Genomic DNA, 17,420 nt, shown 5'->3' with positions numbered 1-17,420 from the left:
GCTCCAAGCCCTGATGGCTGGGAAGGTAACAGGACACCTGGTGGCTTTAAAGCTGGGATCAGCAATGTCCCCCAGGCTATCTGAGAAGCTGTGCTCACTTTCCTTCCTTGCTGCTGCGTGCCCAGGGCCTGTCGCCAGAGGACATGCCTTCCTGACCCCCTCACCTTGCTCCCCGGGGGGGGGGGGGTGGGGGGGGGGTGGGGGGGGGTGGGGGGGGATTGTCCTCTGCTCCCCACTGATGTGCACCTCCAGGGGCCCAATGTTTCCCCTGCTCCTGCCTGGAAAACAATACCCCTCTCCCCCACAAAAGAATAGAATAGTATTTAGCCAGTGGGATTGGATTTCCACAGGACAGTTGCAATAGATCTGTGTCCATGGCAGATCCCAGACTTACACGTCCTTCCACTGGGCACAGCCTCTTTTATTTCTCATTTTGGTTTTACTTATTTTTTTTTCTTTTTGGGTCACACCCGATGTTTGCATGGGGGTTCCTCCTGGCTCTGCACTCAATAATCACTCCTGGGATTGGTGCTCGGGGGACCCTATGGGATGCTGGGGATTGAATCCAGGTTGGCCTCATGCAAGGCAAATGCCCTACCTGCTGTACTATCACTCCAGCCCCTGTTTTTACTTTTCTCTTGGCGGGGGGGCACAACTGGCAGTGTTCAGGGCTAACTCCTGGCTCTGCACTGAGGAATCGATCCTGGTGGTGTTCAGGGAAACCTGTGTGGGGCCAGGGATCGAACCCTGGTCAGCTGCCTGCAAGACCAGTGCCCTCCCTGCTGTACTATCTCTCCAACCCTCCAAGTGCCTCTTGAAGGTTTGCAGCCTGTCCAGGAATCGGAGAGGGGGTCCCCCGATGGACTGGGGTTGCGTGTAAGGGCCTCTGAGCGCACCCCAGAGAGGGGAGGGGACCCTTCCCACTCCCAACGTCCATCTCCAACCTCCCTGATTTGAATCCAGGAAAGAGACTGACATAAACAAGATTGCTTCATCTGTAACTTGCCAGAGCTTCCCTGGGGTCTGGAGCCAAGAGACCCTCCTTGGATGGGGTTTGGAAGCCCGTTATTTCCTTGTGGTTCTGATCCAAGCACGGCCAGGGTCATTATTTATTTTTAATTTTTAAATTTCATTTTCATAAGTTTGTTTACATTAATTGATTACATTCAATATTTCAACACCAATCCCACCACCATTACACCTTCCCACCACACCAACCAGGGTCATTTGTTTAGATCAAGAGTGGCTTAAAAAAAAGAGTGCATGGTGGGGGGACTGGAGTGATAGCACAGCGGGGAGGGCATTTGCCTTGCATGCAGCCGACCCAGGTTCAATTCCCAGCATCCCATATGGTCCCCCGAGCACCGCCAGGAGGTGATTCCTGAGTGAAGAGCCAGGAGTAACCCCTGAGCATCTCCCAGTGTGATCCAAAAAGCTAAAAAAAAAAAAAAAAAAAAAAAAAGTGGCATGGAGCGGAGAGGGGGAAAGCAATATTCCAGCGGGGAGGGTGTTTACCTTGTACACAGCTGACCCGGGTTCAATCTCTGGCATCCCATAGGGTCCCTCAAACAGCACTGCCCAGAGTAATTTCTGAACACCAGGAGTAACCGCTGAACATCACCAGGTGTGACCCAAAAAGCAAAAAAAAAAAAAAAAAAGAAAAAAGTGATCTGGGGAGGGTGGTGGTGATGGACAGAGCTTGCCTTGCAGCTGATCTGGGTTCGATTCCTGGCACCCCATTGGGTCCCCTGAATCCCGGAGTGACCCCTGAGGTTAGAGTCAGGATGTATGTGTATGCATGTGTGTATTTGTATACGTGTGTGTGCGTATGTGTGTGCATATGTGTGTTTGTATACATGTACAGTGTGTATGTGTGTCACGGTCCTCCCGTTGTTCATCGATTTGCTCGAGCGGGCCCAGTAACGTCTCCATCATGAGACTTGTTGTTACTGTGTTTGGCATGTCAAATCCGTCACGGGGAGCTTGCCAGGCTCTGCCGTACGGGTGAGATACTCTCGGTAGCTTGCCGGGCCCTCCGAGAGGGGCGGAGGAATCGAACTCAGGTCAGCCATGTTGGTCGCTTATAAGGCAAATGCTCTACTGCTGTGTTATCGCTCCAGCCCCGTGTATGTGTGTACATTGTAGAAATGTGTGGATCCAGCTTTTAACAGACAGAGCTAGACAGAGAAAGGTCCCGAGCTTTAACATTTATTTATTTATTATTTATTTATTTCACGAATCACGACCATCCTGTTATTCGTCGATTGCCTGAAATTTATTGCTTTTTGGGTCACACCCGGCAATGCTCAGGGCTTACTCCTGGCTCATGCACTCAGGAATTACTCCTGGTGATGCTGGGGGGACCCTATGGGAAGCTGGGAATCGAACCCGGGTCGGCTGCGTGCAAGGCAAATGCCCTACCCACTGTGCTATTGCTCCAGCTTTAACATTTAAACACGGTCATTTATTTCTACTTTCCAATTGAAGATAAAAGATATCTTGTGACTGGCGCGATAGTACAATGGTTAGGGTGCTTTTTCTTGCAAGTGACTGACCCTGGTTCAACCTGGTTCGATCCCCGGCACCCCATAGGGTCCTCCAAGCACCTCCAGGAGTGATTCCTGAGCACAGAGCCAGGAGTAAGCCCTGAGCATTGCTGGGTGTGTCCCAAAAAACAAAATTAAAAAAATATATATTAGTCACCAAAAACTTAGAAAATTATTCATGATTTGGTTTCAGGTGTATAATGTTTCAAACCTAATCCCTTCACCAGTGTTTATTTTCCTCCACCAATGTCCCTACTTCTTTCTGGGTCACGACAGAGTTTGTTTCATGACTGTGCATATATATGTATATATATTATTGAACCACTGTGAGATTTACCATTACAAAGCTATTCATGATTTGGTCTCAGTCATACAATATTCTAACACTCATCCTTCCACCAGTGTGCACTTCTCACCACCAGTGTCCCTGTTTCCCTCACACAACCCACCTCAACTCCCCCCTCCTGCCTCTATGACAGGCACCTTTCTTCTTTCTCTCTCTTTCTCCTTTTGTGCACCATAGTTTGCATTACAGGTATTTTTTCCTATTTTAATTTTTATTTATTTATTTTTTAATTTTTATTAGTGAGATCCCATGAGGTGCAGTTGTAGACTTAACAAATTTTGTGCTTGGGTTTCAGTTATACAGTGATCGAGTACTCATCCCTCCACCAGTGCCCATTCTCCACCATCACTGATCCCAGTATCCCTCATACCCTCCCATCTCCCCATCCCACCCTGCCTCTGTGTCTTCCCTTTTGTTCTCTCTCTCCTTTTGGGTGTTGTGGTTTGCAAAAGAGACATTGAATGGCAGTCATGTTTGGTCTATAGTCTACTTTCAGCATGCATCTCCCATCCTGGGAGGATCCTCCAAACACCCTTTACTTGGTGCTCCCTTCTCTATCTGATCTGCCTTTTCCCCTAGCATGTGCGTCTGGCCTCCAAGCCATGGAGTGAACCTCTGGTACTTATCTCGGCTATTCTTGGGTGTTAGTCTCCTATTTTGTTACTTTATGTTCCTCCATGACTGTGCTCTTAACTTAGTATATGTATGCCGTTTAGCTTATCTCCTTTAGATGCCAGGGTAGTTTACAACTTGCCCTGTGTCCATCCTTGTCCCTCGCTGGGACTCTCCTTTTGAGGGTGTTAGGAAGTAAGGATAACTGAGGCTTAAGTCAGGTAAATAGGACAGATGGCCAGGAATAAATATTATTCAGTCAATCAACTCCCAAGTTATAAAAGCATAGAATGAACTGTCTTCCTGTGTCTATACAAAAAGGACATTGCTCTAAAGCAAACTATGCGAAGGACGTAACGGAAAGAGAAAAGCAAGATTTCACTTACAAATGCAAAATCCAGAGTCCTTAGAAGGATCTGACCTTACAAGTGACAGGGTCTGAGTTGGGGATAAAAGTGATTCCACAGATAGGGGAAGCAGAGCACAGAGGAGTCAAAGAAAAACACAGAGGAATGGGAGTGCCTCGCGAGCACTGTGATGAGTGGAACCCAGTAAACCTAAGCTCCCTGCAGCAAGGGAGAAAGGACAAACCAGTGTTATCCTACACCCCCCCCCCCATATGTCTTTTTTTGTCAGAAATTACTGATCAGCAGGAAGCAGATAACAGAGGGGCAGATGGAAAACTTGGAGTCCTGATTTTAAAGCTTTACATTCTACAAATCCAGCCTATTATGTATGTTTCTGTTATATAAGCAAAATATCTTCTCACTGGAATCATGCCAGCAAATAGACAAATGTAGAATCACATTAGCGTTTATGTGACATTCTTCCGCCCCCCCCTCTTTTTTTTTCAGAGGCTAAATATAAAATATACAATTCTAGCAGCTGGGGATGTAGCTTGATCGGGCACCTGCCTTGCTCACGTGTGACTCAGGCAGTGCAGAAGCCGATACATACATTTTTCTTCTTGTTTTTGGGCCACAACTGGTGATACTCAGAGATTACTCCTGGTGGGGCATGGTGGTGGTGGTGGTGGTGGTGGTGGTGGGGCCTCTATGGGACCAAACCCAAGTGGGCTCTGTGCTAGGCAAACGCCCTAACTACGGTACTATCTCTCCAAATCACTGTCACTGTCACTGTCCTCCCATTGTTCATCGATTTGCTCGAGCCGGCCCAGTAACGTCTCCATTGTGAGACTTGTTGTTACTGTGTTTGGCATATCGAATACGTCACGGGGAGCTTGCCAGGCTTTGCCGTGCGGGCGGGATACTCTCGGTAGCTTGCCGGGCTCTCCGAGGGGGCGGCGGAATTGAACCTGGGTCGGTCGGGTCGGCCGTGTGCAAGGCAAACGCCCTACCGCTGTGCTATCGCTCCAGCCCTGCTAATTATTTTATTCTTGTTGCTTCTGCGTGTGCCACGTCCGTCTGTCCCTCTCCCATCACGGCTCTGTAGTTTTAACTTTGCATGTCTGACTGCTTGCCTCCGTGGTGGCTTAGCAATACGGCCAGGCCAGCCTGACCCCTGGGAGAGGTCCCTGGCCCCCAGGCCAGAGCAGGACCAGGACAGAGCAAGAGGAAGGCGGATGAAGGTCCAAGAGGTGAGGAGGGTCCCTTGGCTGGTGACTTCCTGGCAGTGACTCAGGTGTAATTTATTTTGTTTTGCTTTGGGGTCACATCTGGCAGTGTTCCAGGTTTGCTTCTAACTTTATGATCAGAGGTGACCCCTGGCAGGGCTCTGGGACCTTATTCATCATGCCAGGGATGGAACCTGGGTTCGACTGCGTGCAAGGCAAGGGAACCTACCTGCATATTATCTCTCTGGGCTCCAAATCTGTGATTTTTAGTTTTGTTGTTTTTGGGGGGGGGCGTGTTGGGGGGACCATACCTGTCAGTGCCCAGGGTACTCCTTGCCGGGAGCCAAAATGTCAGTACAGCCTGACCTGCGATTTAAGAACTAATCTCTTCTTGGAAAAATGTTAAAATACATTGTGTAAGTTTCTGAGCTATGCCCGGGATAAGTGCCATGAGCCCACCGTCAGGGCTCACACCATGATTTATTGAAAATCTGCATGCTTTGTGAATTCCCCATTTTGCCCACTTCCTCATGTAATCAGTTATAAAAAGCTAGCTCGGGAGATATAAATTTGGAGCTTGATCCGAGTCTTGACTTGCTCCCATTCTTCTCTCTCTCTCTTTTTTCCCACTCGCGCGCCCTCTCCCGGTTATCCACGTTGACTCGTCCCGCGGGTCGGGGCAACTCCTGACTCTGCTCAGAGATCACTCCGGGCAGTACTCAGGGGACTGTATGTTGTGCCAGGTGGAACCTAGTCTTTGTGTGCAAGGCAAGCGCCCTACCCACTAGACTATCTTTCTGGCCCTTCTTTTTCTTTGCAGGGGCGGGGGGCACACCTGGCGATGCTCAGGACTTACTCCTGGCTCGGCACACAGTAGGTCGCTCTTGGCGGGGCTCCGGAGACCCTGTGGGTTGCCAGGGATCAAAGCATCCTGTCCACTGCACTGTCTCTCCAGCCCCATCCTGTGTGTTTCAAACTTATGCATGCGCAGGACTGGGGGTACCCCGGTTCCATCTGAGGGGCCTCCCGCAGCCCCGAGCACCTGGGGCATAGCTGCGGCCCAGCCCCCAGCACTTCACTGCCACACCAGTGGCCCCCCAGGGTGGTATTTGAGGCCCTGGGGATTTACGCGGATGCGCTTGCCTTGGAAATATTCCCCCACCCGCACATCCTGCCCAGCTCAGTGTGCCCTCCCGGAGGTGGGGGGACAGGCCACAGGAAGCTATTTATAGCTATCTGCTTCCCTTGCTTCTGAAGAATCGCAGGTGGGCAGCAGAAGTTGAATTATTTTGTTTGATTTGGGGGCCACAGCCTGCAGTGCTCAGGGATCACTCCCGGCAGGGGGCTCGGGGGACCCTATGGGATGCCGGGGATCGAACCCAGGTTGGCTGCATGCAAGGCAAGCGCCCTCCCCACTGGACTAGCGCTCCAGCATCCTGCTATGTGCTTTTTTGAAATGTACCAGCATTTCGTGGAAGTAGTTCAGCCTCAGTTTCCCTCCCGGCTGCTTCCGTTTGTCACCCCTTCTCCTGGATACGTGCTGACCCTCATCTTCATTACTATTTGCCTCTTTATCGTTCAGGCTCCAGTCTCTGTGTAGTTGACTGCACCGGACGGGGATGTTCATAGAAAAGTTTGGGGGGCACACGATGTAACAAGCCCACCCCTAGCTCCGCCCCACCACTGTCTCTGGGTCCCCTTCCGCTGGGCCCCACGCTCATCAGTTCTGTGCGGCAACTCTTGGGAGCTGCTCTCATGTGCCTGGGTTTCAGCCCTGTGCTGTGGTTTGTTTGTTTTGTTGCTTGCCTTGGGGGCTATACCTGGTGATGCTCAGAGCTGACTCCCGGCTCTACATACAGGGATCACTCCTGGCAGGGCTCAGGGAACCCTGTGAAGTGATGGGCGTCAAACCTGGGTTGGCCACATGCAAGGAAAGTGCCTTAGCTGCTGTACTATCACTCCGGCCCCTGCATTTTTCTTTAAGATGACTGTCAAAATGGACAAATCCACAGGCTATCTTTTCATCTTTGGTTTTTTTTCTTTTTGGGTCACACCCAGCTATGCTCAGGGGTTACCCCTGGCTATGCACTCAGTAATTACTCCTGGCGGTGCTCAGGGGATGCCTAAAGGATGCCGGGAATCGAACCCAGGTCGGCCGCGTGCAAGGCAAAGGCCCTCCCCGCTGTGCTATCGCTCCAGTCCCTCAGTGCCGTGTTTCTCTCTAACCCATGTAGGAGAGAAATCACTCCCTGTTCTTCCCACTCCAGCTCACTCCACTTGGAATCATGTCCTCTGTCTCCACTCATGGTGGGAGCAGGCAGCAGGATTTCGTCTTTCCTCAGAACCCAACTGTAGGGGCTGGAGCGATAGTGCAGTGGGGAGGGCGTTTGCCTTGCATGTGGCTGACCTGGGTTCAATCCCCGGCATCCCATAGGGTCCCCTGAGCACCACCAGGAGTGATTCCAGAGTGCAGAGCCAGGAGTAACCCCTGAACATCGCTGGGTGTGACCCCCACACAACAACCACCAAACCAACCAAACAAAAAAGAATGCCAAGGGAGAGAAGAGGGAAGGAGGAGGAGGTGAAGGGCTGGTGGGAAGAGAAGGTCCTCGGGGTGGCAGGGCTTGGGTGTTTGTTTTAGTGGAGGTTGAAGGAGCAGTAAGGGTGCCCATCCAAACCATTAGCATTGGGGGCCAAAATTATAGTCCAACAGTGAGGGAGTTTGCCTTGCACACAGCCAACCCATGTTCGGTCCCCAGCATCCTATCGGGTCCCTGAGTACCACCAAGAGTAATTCCTGAGTGCAGAGCCAGGAGTAACCCCCATCCTGAGTACTGCCAAGTGTGACCCCAAAAGCCAAAATACACTTCCCAAAAACCCAACCCCCCAAATAAAACATTGGCATCGGGCCAGAGAAATCACTCAACAGACCAAGCACATGCTTTGAATATGCGAGACCTAGGTAGGGTTGATTTTGGTACCTCATGTGGCTCCTGGAGCACCACCAGGTATAGCCCCTGAGCATTGCCTCAGGAGTAGCCCCTGAGCACTGACCGAGGAGTAGCCATTGAGCACTGGGACAAGAGTAACCACTAGCCTGGCTGGGTGTGGCCCAGGAAACAAAGCCAAAACAAAGCCTCAATATTATCACCAGTGTAACTAGGTTATAAAATAAGCTGCTTTGGATGTTTGTTTTGGATACGCCTTTAGAAAAAGAAAAATCCTTTTAGCTGTTCAGAGCTAAATTCTTTCTCTTTCCATTTCCACTCTCTGGCCAGTTCTGATCGTTGTAATTGTGTGATTAAACCCCGTGCAACGCACTCTGGTGCTCACAAGCAAGTGTGTATTTGTCCAAATGCTACAGACAGAGCCAGGTCCCACGGGATGAAGTCTCAAAGGAGCTAAAGAACTTAGTGATGGGGCCTGGAGGGATAGTCCAGCGGGTAGGGCATTTGCCTTGCACATGGCTGACCTGGGTTCGATTCCCAGCATCTCATATGGTCCCCTGAGCACCACCAGGGGTAAATCCTGAGTGCAAAGCCAGGAGTAACTCCTGTGCATCACTGGGTATAACCCAAAAAGCCAAAAAAAAAAAAAAAAACTTTGTGATGGGTCTGGAGCGATCATCCAGTGGGGAGGGCACTTACCTTGCATGGTGGCTGGCCCAAGTTCAATCCCTGGCACCCCATAGGGTCTCCTGAGCTTCACCAGAAGTGATTCCTGAGCATAGAGCCAGGCGTAACCCCTGAGCGTCACTGGGTGTGGCCCAAAAAAGATTTTGGGGCCACAAATTTACTTGGAGATCTCCACATCGTTTGAAAGGTTTCAAGTGGTTGAAAACATCCTTCAAAGTTTCGAAGCAGGGGAGGGGGAATTCGGTTCTGTGTGCTATCTTTAAAATAAAAACACAGAAACCCAACAGAAGAACAGTTCCAGAAGAAGCTGGAGAAACCAACAAAAGAAACCAGCAGAAGAACATTCTCTGAAAGAGCTTTTCAGAGAAACCTTCCACCTAGCCGTGAATCACGTAAACCTCAGAGCAGAGCAAACTCCGCGGGGTCATGCGTGGCAGGAAGGGGGGGACTCCCACCGTGATTCACGCCTTCTGAGAAGCCCGGTGTCTCCCGCCTGTCGCCGCTGACCCCTGTAGTCACTGGTTACTACAGAATGAGCCCCCCAAGGATGTGCCTTTGCACCAGGGGGAGGTGAAGATAGAAATGGGAGAATTGGCGTTCCCAGCCCCGGGAGAGAAGTAACCTTCTCCTTCAGAGTTCCAGGCTTTCCCAATTCTTCCCAGGCATGCCAGGTCTGGAACACAAAACAGAACTTCCCTCAAAACGGGGTCCCCAGGGAAAGAAAGAAGGCGGCCGCACGGGAGCCTTGTGGAAAGCAGGTTTGAGCCGGGCTCGGGGGAGCGGCGGGGACCTCATGGGAAGGGGGGCTTTGTGGGCCGTCCCCCACGCCCCACCGAGGTCACCAGCTGCCCCCCACGAGCGGCTCTCCGGCACGGCCACGACTCCAGGGCACAGAAACCAATCTCTTAACTAGCTAACTTTTAATAGAAATTCTTCCAGGGTCAATTAGTAAAATAGCAGAAATTCAAAACCGCGCGACATCATTTTATTCTTAAACCAAGTTGTAGAAAGCAAATCATTTCACAACGCTGTTTCAGCATGTCTGATTGTGGGGGGTGGGTCGTAAACTCTAAACAATAATTGTGCATCTTCTATCGAAATAATCTATCTAGTCAAAGTAGATAGAGTATTAACTAGAACTCATCTGCCTCACAAGAATTGGGAGGGGTGGGAGGTGGGGGTCTATTGGGGTTCGGGGTTAAAAATGAGTATTGGTAAAGGGAAATGTGTTCGGTATCTACATGACTGAGACCTAAACCCGAAAGCTCTGTAACTTTTCCCACAGTGATTCAATAAATAAATAAATTTAAAAAAAAAATTAAAAAAAAAACAAAAAACGGGGTCCCCAGGGCTAGAGCAGTAATATAGCAGGTAGGGCGTTTGCCTTGCACACAGCCGACCCGGTTTCAATTCCCAGCATCTGTAGGGTCCCCCAAGTACCGCCAGGAGTAATTCCTCAGTGCAGAACCAGGAGTAACCCCTGAGCATCATCGGGTGTAACCCAAAAAACAAACAAAAAACCCCCCAAAAAACAGGATCTCCATCCCCATCCTGAGATACACGCTGGATTGAGGGTCTGGTTGGCCCCCACCCCTCCCCCGAAGACTTCCCCCAACCCCCCAGGACTCCCCACCACCCTTCAGGGGCAACCCTGGGTTGCATGCCCGGCTCCAGCATTGGAGGGTCTCAGTTCATTCCTGCAGGTAAACATGCCCCCGCCCCTCCCCGCCAAGCTGGATTCAGCCCAGAGCAGAATTATTTTCCTCGTGGTGGGCCCGAATTTCACATCCCCAGTTGTGGAGAGATCACGTCCACACACACTATAATGCAAAAGCAAAGGAACTTTAATGCTAGCTCGAGCTAGGGTCTAAGTCTCACCCAACGCAGTGGAGTCTTGACAAGGACTCCGACTCCAAGTCATGAGCAGCTTATCTAGGGTTCAAGGTTGAGCGAGTACTCGGATAACAGTGATGAAGCCAACCGTGGTCAGCGATTTGTCAACATTTGATAACAGTCAGTTTGTGGTTCCAAAAAAAATGCACATAGTGACCCCTCATGACCAGTCAGAGGAGCTAGCAGTTCTTGGGGCAGGTGACTCAACTGGAAGTTTACCAGAAATTGCAAGTTCAGTTTCTGGGAAACAAAAACTTAAGCCGCATCAAAACTTAATGTAAGGGGGCTGGAGCGATAGCACAGTGGGGAGGGCATTTGCCTTGCATGTGGGCGACCCGGGTTCGATTCCCAGCATCCCATAGGGTCCCCTGAGCACTGCCAAGAGTAATTCCCGAGTGCAGAGCCAGGAGTAACCCCTGAGAATAGCTGGGTGTGACCCAAAAAGTGAAGAAAAAAAAAAACAAAAACACCGTAATGTTAGTGGGCTCAGCAATAGCACAGCGGGGAGGGCGTTTGCCTTGCACGTGGCCGACCCTGCTTTGATTCCCAGCATCCCATAAGGTCCCCCAAGCACTGCTAAGAGTAATTCCTGAGTGCAAAGTTAGGAGTAACCCCTGTGCCTCACCGGGTGTGACCCCCCAAAATTAAAAATATTAAAGAAAAAAAAACATGGGGCTGGAGCGATAGCACAATGGGGAGGGCGTTTGCCTTGCACGCAGCCAACATGGCCAACACAGGTTCGATTCCCAGCATCCCATATGGTCCCCCGAGCACCGCCAGGAGTAACCCTTGAGCATCACCGGGTGTGACCCAAAAAGAAAAAGAAAAACTTAATGTTAGCTGCGGCCTGTCACAGCATCAGTTTTGTCCTCACGCTCAGCCTTGGGTGACCAGGAGTGGCCTCCGAGCCCCTGCAGACAGATTCACGGGGACTTCTGGAAGCTTGAGCGCAGGGTGGTGGTTGAAGAGGTGGGGTGGGGGGGAGGAGGGACAGCCCCCAGGCTGGCCACAAAGGGGTGTGTGTGCTGGGCACGACAGGTCACAAAGGGCCGTGCAGGATAAAGGGGAGGGCCTGGCGGGGAGGGGGCCTTAGACAGAGCCCTGCGGAGGGGTGGGCAGCTGCCTCTGCCCCTTCTCTCTCTCTCCGGGGACGCGATTCATGGCCGGCGGAGCTGACCCGCTCGCAGCCCGCGGAGCCATGAGCAGCAGCAGCGAGTGCCTCCTGCCTTACTACACGGCCCACAACTACCGGTCCATGGGCGTCTTCAACACCTCCATGGGCGACCTGCAGCGGCAGCTGTACCGAGGCGGGGAGTACGACATCTTCAAGTACGCGCCCATGTTCGAGAGCGACTTCATCCAGATCAGCAAGAAAGGGGAGGTGATCGACGTGCACAACCGCGTGCGCATGGTCACCGTGGGCATCGCCTCCACCAGCCCCATCCTCCCGCTGCCCGACGTCATGCTGCTGGCCCGGCCCGCCAAGATGTGCGACGACCACCTGCCCCGAGCCCACCCGCCCCGGCCCGCCAAGGGGAGGGGCCGCAAGTCCGTCAAGACCCTGGAGCTCACCCGGCTGCTGCCGCTGAAGTTCGTCAAGATCTCCATCCATGACCGCCAGAAGCAGCAGCTGCGCCTCAAGCTGGCCACGGGTCGCACCTTCTACCTGCAGCTCTGCCCGTCCTCGGACGCCCGCGAGGACCTCTTCTGCTACTGGGAGAAGCTCGTCTACCTGCTCCGACCCCCCATGGAGAGCTGCAGCAGCACCCCGACCCTGCAGACGGCGGACACGACCACGGAGGAGGACAAGTCCCTGCTGGTGTGCGGCCGTTGGGATGGTTTCGGGGGTGGGGGGTGGAGGGGTGGGAGGGTTGGCCGTGGTGGGGAGCAGGGGAGACGAGAGGGGGGCTGTGGGGAATGGCTTGAGGTCAGGTGGGCCAGACCCCCCACTCAGGGAGGTCCCCAGTACTGGCCGCTCGGGGCTGACCCTGGCAGGGTTGGCCTGGGGGACCCGATTGCGATGCTTGGGGATCGAACCTAGGTTGGTGGCACTCGCAGAAAAGAGCCTGCTTTCCTGTTCCTGTTCCGTCTCTCTCTGGTGCTACACACACACACACACACACACACACACACACACACACACACACTCACTCACACCCCCCCCCCCACACACAGAGTCTGCTCTCTAGACTAGGATTTTGTAATCGGGGGCCCCCATGTCACCCCTTTCTGGGACCCCCCAATAGATTCCAGGTGAAAATTGTACCCATACTGGGGTCTCAGTATGAAGCTAGGGGCTGTGAGGCATCGGTGTAAAAACTAGGGGCCAGCTGTAGGCTGAGGGGGGATTTACAGGATGGAAAGAAAGTTGGAGAGAAGATTGACGCAGAGGGGCTGGAGTCATAGCACAAGGGGAGGGTGTTTGCCTTGCACGTGTCTGACCTGGGTTCGATCCCCAGCATCCCCTAGGGTCCCCCAAGCTCACCCTGAGTGCAGAGCCAGGAGTTAGCCCTGAGTCCCACCTGCTGTACTTCCTTCCTCTCTCCCCCCCACCCCAAATAAACAAACTTAAAAAAAAAGAGTTGACAGCGGGTAGGGCATTTGCCTTGCACGTGGTCAACCCAGCTGACCTGGGTTCGATTCCTCCGCCCCTCTCGGAGAGCCCGGCAAGCTACCGAGAGTATCTCGCCTGCATGGCAAAGCCTGACAAGCTCCCTGTGGTGAATTCGATATGCCAAACACAGTAACAACAGCTCTCACAATGGAGATGTTACTGGGCCCGCTCGAGCAAATCGATGAACAACGGGAGGACAGTGCCACAGTGTAGTGCAGAATCAGTGGAGGGGTGGGGGTCTGGGCTTCCCCAGCTGGCCTCCAGGCATTGGTCTCCCAGTCTAGGACTGTCCCCCACGCAGTCTTCTCCCTGGGGACTGTGGCCATTGTCCCACAAGCAACTCAAGGGCGAACATACCCGCCTGGTTTCTCCCCCCGCCACGGCCCGGGTTTCTGCGCCCTGTTGCTGACCTGCTTGTTGGAACTGGGTCTCTGAGAAAGCCGGGATGCAGAGATGGCCAAGGGGTGAAGGCACTTGCCTTGCATCTTCCCAGCCCTGGTTAGAATCCTGAGTACCGATGGGGCCGCTTCTGAGCACAGAGCTGGGAATAGCCCCTGAATTCTACTAGATATGCAACCCTACTCCCCCCCACCCCCCAAAAAAGAGAAATCTAAGCATGCTACATCAAATGCAGACTCGACTATGTGGGGACCGTTTCTGGGTGATTTTTCTGGTACCAGGCAGGCCTATGAGATTGGATCAGGGATTGCGTCAGAGAAATAGAACAATTGGGAGGGCACTTGCCTTGCATATTCTTGACCTGGGTTCAATCCTTGGGGCCCCATAAGGTCCCTGGAGCATTGCCAGGGCCTGATAGAGCCAGGAGTAAGCCCTGAGGACCACCAGGTGTGGAACACACACACACACACACACACACACACACACACACCCCTTGGGGACTTGGAACCCCTCCAAGTTTCTCCTGATCACAGATGCTTCGGGGGACAGTGGAGAAGGCGGGAGGGAGAACAGAGGGACAGTCCACCTGCCCCTGCACTGTCCCCCCTGCCCCAGACCTACCCCAGCACGCCCCGCCGTGACTCAGCGCCCTCCCCCCTACCCCGCACCATCCCCTCTTGCCCAGGTCTCGGATCTGCAAGGAGAAGGTGACCAGCACGAGCTGAAACATCACAGAACCCGGGATGTCCGCGGCCTCTCCTCATCGGGCTTCGCAGGGGGCGAGGGCATCCAGCCCACCACGGTGGCGGCAGCGGCGGCGGGCGGCCCACCCTCGGCGTCTGTCTCCAGCCCCACTCCCAACACGGAGACCTCCTTGCCCGGGAGCCTGGCCTTCGTGGGGAGCACCAGCGGCGGCGGTGGGGGCATGTCCCTGGCTACTAGCAGCAAGGCGGGCCAGAACAACCTGGCGGCGGCCGGCCTGTCCTCCTCAGGCCCCGGCGAGCCGAACGCCTTTCAGTCCATCACGGGGGCCCTGGCGATGTCCACCGAGACCACCAGCATGGCCGTGGCCGCCAGAACCAGCAAACAGACTCAAGGGAAGACCTCGCGGAACAAGGGCAAGGCGGGGACCCCCGCCAAGGAGCCCCACATCAAGGGAGACGCCACCGTGCCTGCCGCTGCCATCACCACCAGTTCCCCGCCTGACACCACCTTGCCGCCCCTGGTGTCCACTCTGCAGAGCGAAGGGTACATGAGCGAGCGGGATGGAAGCCAGAAGACCCCCGTGTCCAGCACGGAGGACCCCAAGGAGAAGAGGGAGAAGAGGGAGAAGAGGGAGAAGAAGGAGAAGGAGAAGAAGGAGCGAAGTCCCTCCAGAAAGAGCCGGCCCCACCCGCCCAAGTCCAGAGAGGGTCACCACCGCTCGCGCTCGGACAAAGCCAAGCACAAGACCTCGTCGTCCCGCCGGGTGTCCCACAGGTCGTCCTCCCATCGCTCCGCGTCCACCCGGGGCAGCCGGCGAGAAGGCAAGGACAGAGGGCAGGGGGTCAGTCGGAGGCGAGGGAGCTCCAGGAAGGGTCACCACCGGGGCTCCGTCAAGGAATCGGGGTCCTCGCAGAAGGGGAGCAACAGCCAGTCCACCGAGGCCAGCTCCAGCACACTGAGCAAGAAGCCCAGCAAGATCAGCTCTTTCTTCAAGAACTTCCGGGCCACCTCGGACCGGGCCGTGGACATCATGACCGAGACGGTGGAGAAGCACAATATAGAGGCCAAGCTGGAGCAGTCGGCCGAGGGTGAGGGGGTGGACATCTCTAGCATCATGACCTCCGAGACCAGGGAGACCATCATCATCGAAACCAAATCCGCTTAGACCCGAGCCCCGGGGCAGGAGGCGACCGCAGAAACGGGGCTCCGGGAATGTGTCCCTCGAGAATCCATCCTAAGCTGTCTTTAATAAAGGGAACCTACCACTCCACGCCCGCCTCAGGCGCCTTCCCTGCTGGTGCCCCGGTCCCCTGAGGCTGCTGGCCTGGAAACACCAGCGTCCAGGTAAACAGAGCCCCAGCCCGCTCCTCCCCCCACCCCCCTCCCCCACCCCCACCCCCACCATGCACAGGGGTTGTCTTTTTTTTTTTTTTTTTTTTTTTTGCATCACACCCAGTGATGCTCAGGGCTTACTCCTGGCTTTTGCACTCAGGAATTACTCCTGGTGGTGCTTGGAGGCTCTTATGGGATGCCGGGAATCGAACCCAGGTTGACCATGCGCAAAGCAAACGCCCTACCCACTGTACTATTGCTCCAGCAGGGGTTGTCTTTGACTTCCCCAAAGACTCTACCTTCCACTCCCACCCCTCCCCCCCTTTTTTTTTTTTGCTTTTTGGGTCACACCTGGTGATGCACAGGAGTTACTCCTGGCTCATGCACTCAGGAATTACTTACTCCTGGCGGGGCTCGGGGGGCCCTACGAGATGCTGGGAATTGAACCCAGGTCAGCCGCGTGCAAGGCAAGGCAAGTACCCTCTCTGCTAGACTATGGCTCCATCGTCTCCATTTCCCTTTGGATTCCCCGCTCTCTTCCCGGGAGATCCTCCCATTCATCATCATCTTTCAGTCCCTAGACCCAAGGAAGTCTGGGAGGGTACGAAGGGGCACAACAGCTTTTGTAGACAAAGAATATGTCAAGTTTGGGCCGGAATGATAGCACAGCGGGGAGGGCATTTGCCTTGCATGCAGCCGACCTGGGTTCAATCCCCAGCATCCCATAGTATTCCCCAAGCACCACCGGGAGTAATTCCTGAGTGCAGAGCCAGGAGTAACCCCTGAGCATTGCTGGGTGTGAACCAAAAAGAAAAATATGTCAAGTTTGGGGGACAGGGGTAGATTGGTAGTACAGCAGCTAGGGCGCTTGCTTGCCTGGCATATGGCCAACCCAGGTTCGATTCCCAGCACTCTATAGCATCCCCCGAGCTCCACCGGGAGTGATGCCAGAGCACAGAGACGGGAGTAAGTCTTGAACATGCTGGGCGTGGCCTCAAACCAAAAACTAGTTTAATAAGAAAAAAGTGTGGGGAACTGGGTCAAAGGGTTGGGATGGGGAACCGCAGGCTCTGGGCGCAAAACTTGTGGGTTTGATCCCCAGCATTGCACAAGTCCCGCCTCCCCTCCCCCCATGATGCCAAGCACTCCTGGGGGTGGTGATCCTGGGAACACTACTCTGAGTATCATCCCCAAGCCTCACCTGGTAAAAGGAAAAGAACCGGTTGTGAAGTTGGGATTTGGGGGAGACAGGCTACAGGGAGAGCTGAGGAGGAAGACAGGTGATGCTCGGGTTAATCCTGGCTCTGTGCTCAAGGATCACTCCTGACAGTGCTCGGAGAACCATGGGATGCCGGGAACTGAACCCAGGTCGGCTGCATGCAAGACCAGCACCCTCCTCGATATACTATCTTAAAGCTGGAGTGATAGCACAGCGTGTAGAGCGTTTGCCTTGCATGCAGCTGACCCGGGTTCAATTCCCTGAGCATCGCCAGGAGTAATTCCTGGGTGCAGAGCCAGGAGTAACCCCTGTGCATCACCGGGTGGGACCCCCAATAAATACACCCCTAAAAAAACACTGTACTATCTCTCAGGCCCCTGAAGTTGGTGATTTTAACCAGGAACTGGCATCCAGAGTGTTAATTCTGTTGCGTTTATTTCTACATTGTCTATGGCTGCTTGTGTATTAAAAGGTGTGTGTGTATAGGGGCTGGAGCGATAGTACAGTGGGCAGGGAGCTTGCTGTGCATGTGAAAAACCCCAGATG

At 53.7% G+C, this 17,420-nt stretch overlaps 1 protein-coding gene across 1 annotated transcript; it reads left to right on the top strand.

Annotated features, from left to right (window-relative positions):
• Nucleotides 1–11,764: 11,764 nt before the first annotated feature.
• Nucleotides 11,765–15,488, top strand: GARIN3 (golgi associated RAB2B interactor family member 3). The gene is made up of 2 exons (XM_056113053.1): nucleotides 11,765–12,424; nucleotides 14,304–15,488. The coding sequence occupies exons 1-2, from the start codon at nucleotides 11,765–11,767 to the stop codon at nucleotides 15,486–15,488; spliced, it is 1,845 nt and encodes a 614-aa protein (XP_055969028.1).
• Nucleotides 15,489–17,420: the final 1,932 nt, after the last annotated feature.

Source organism: Sorex fumeus, unplaced genomic scaffold, assembly GCF_029834395.1.
Source record: "Sorex fumeus unplaced genomic scaffold, SorFum_2.1 ptg000019l, whole genome shotgun sequence".
NCBI lineage: Eukaryota > Metazoa > Chordata > Mammalia > Eulipotyphla > Soricidae > Sorex > Sorex fumeus.
This window is presented reverse-complemented; position numbering and strand designations above follow the sequence as displayed.

Bases quoted from the DNA above. Each gene is read 5' to 3' on its own strand.
- GARIN3 (XM_056113053.1), top strand. From the start codon at position 11,765: ATGGCCGGCGGAGCTGACCCGCTCGCAGCCCGCGGAGCCATGAGCAGC. The intron at 12,425-14,303 runs GTGTGCGGCCGT...CCTCTTGCCCAG, and splicing joins AGGAGGACAAGTCCCTGCTG to GTCTCGGATCTGCAAGGAGA.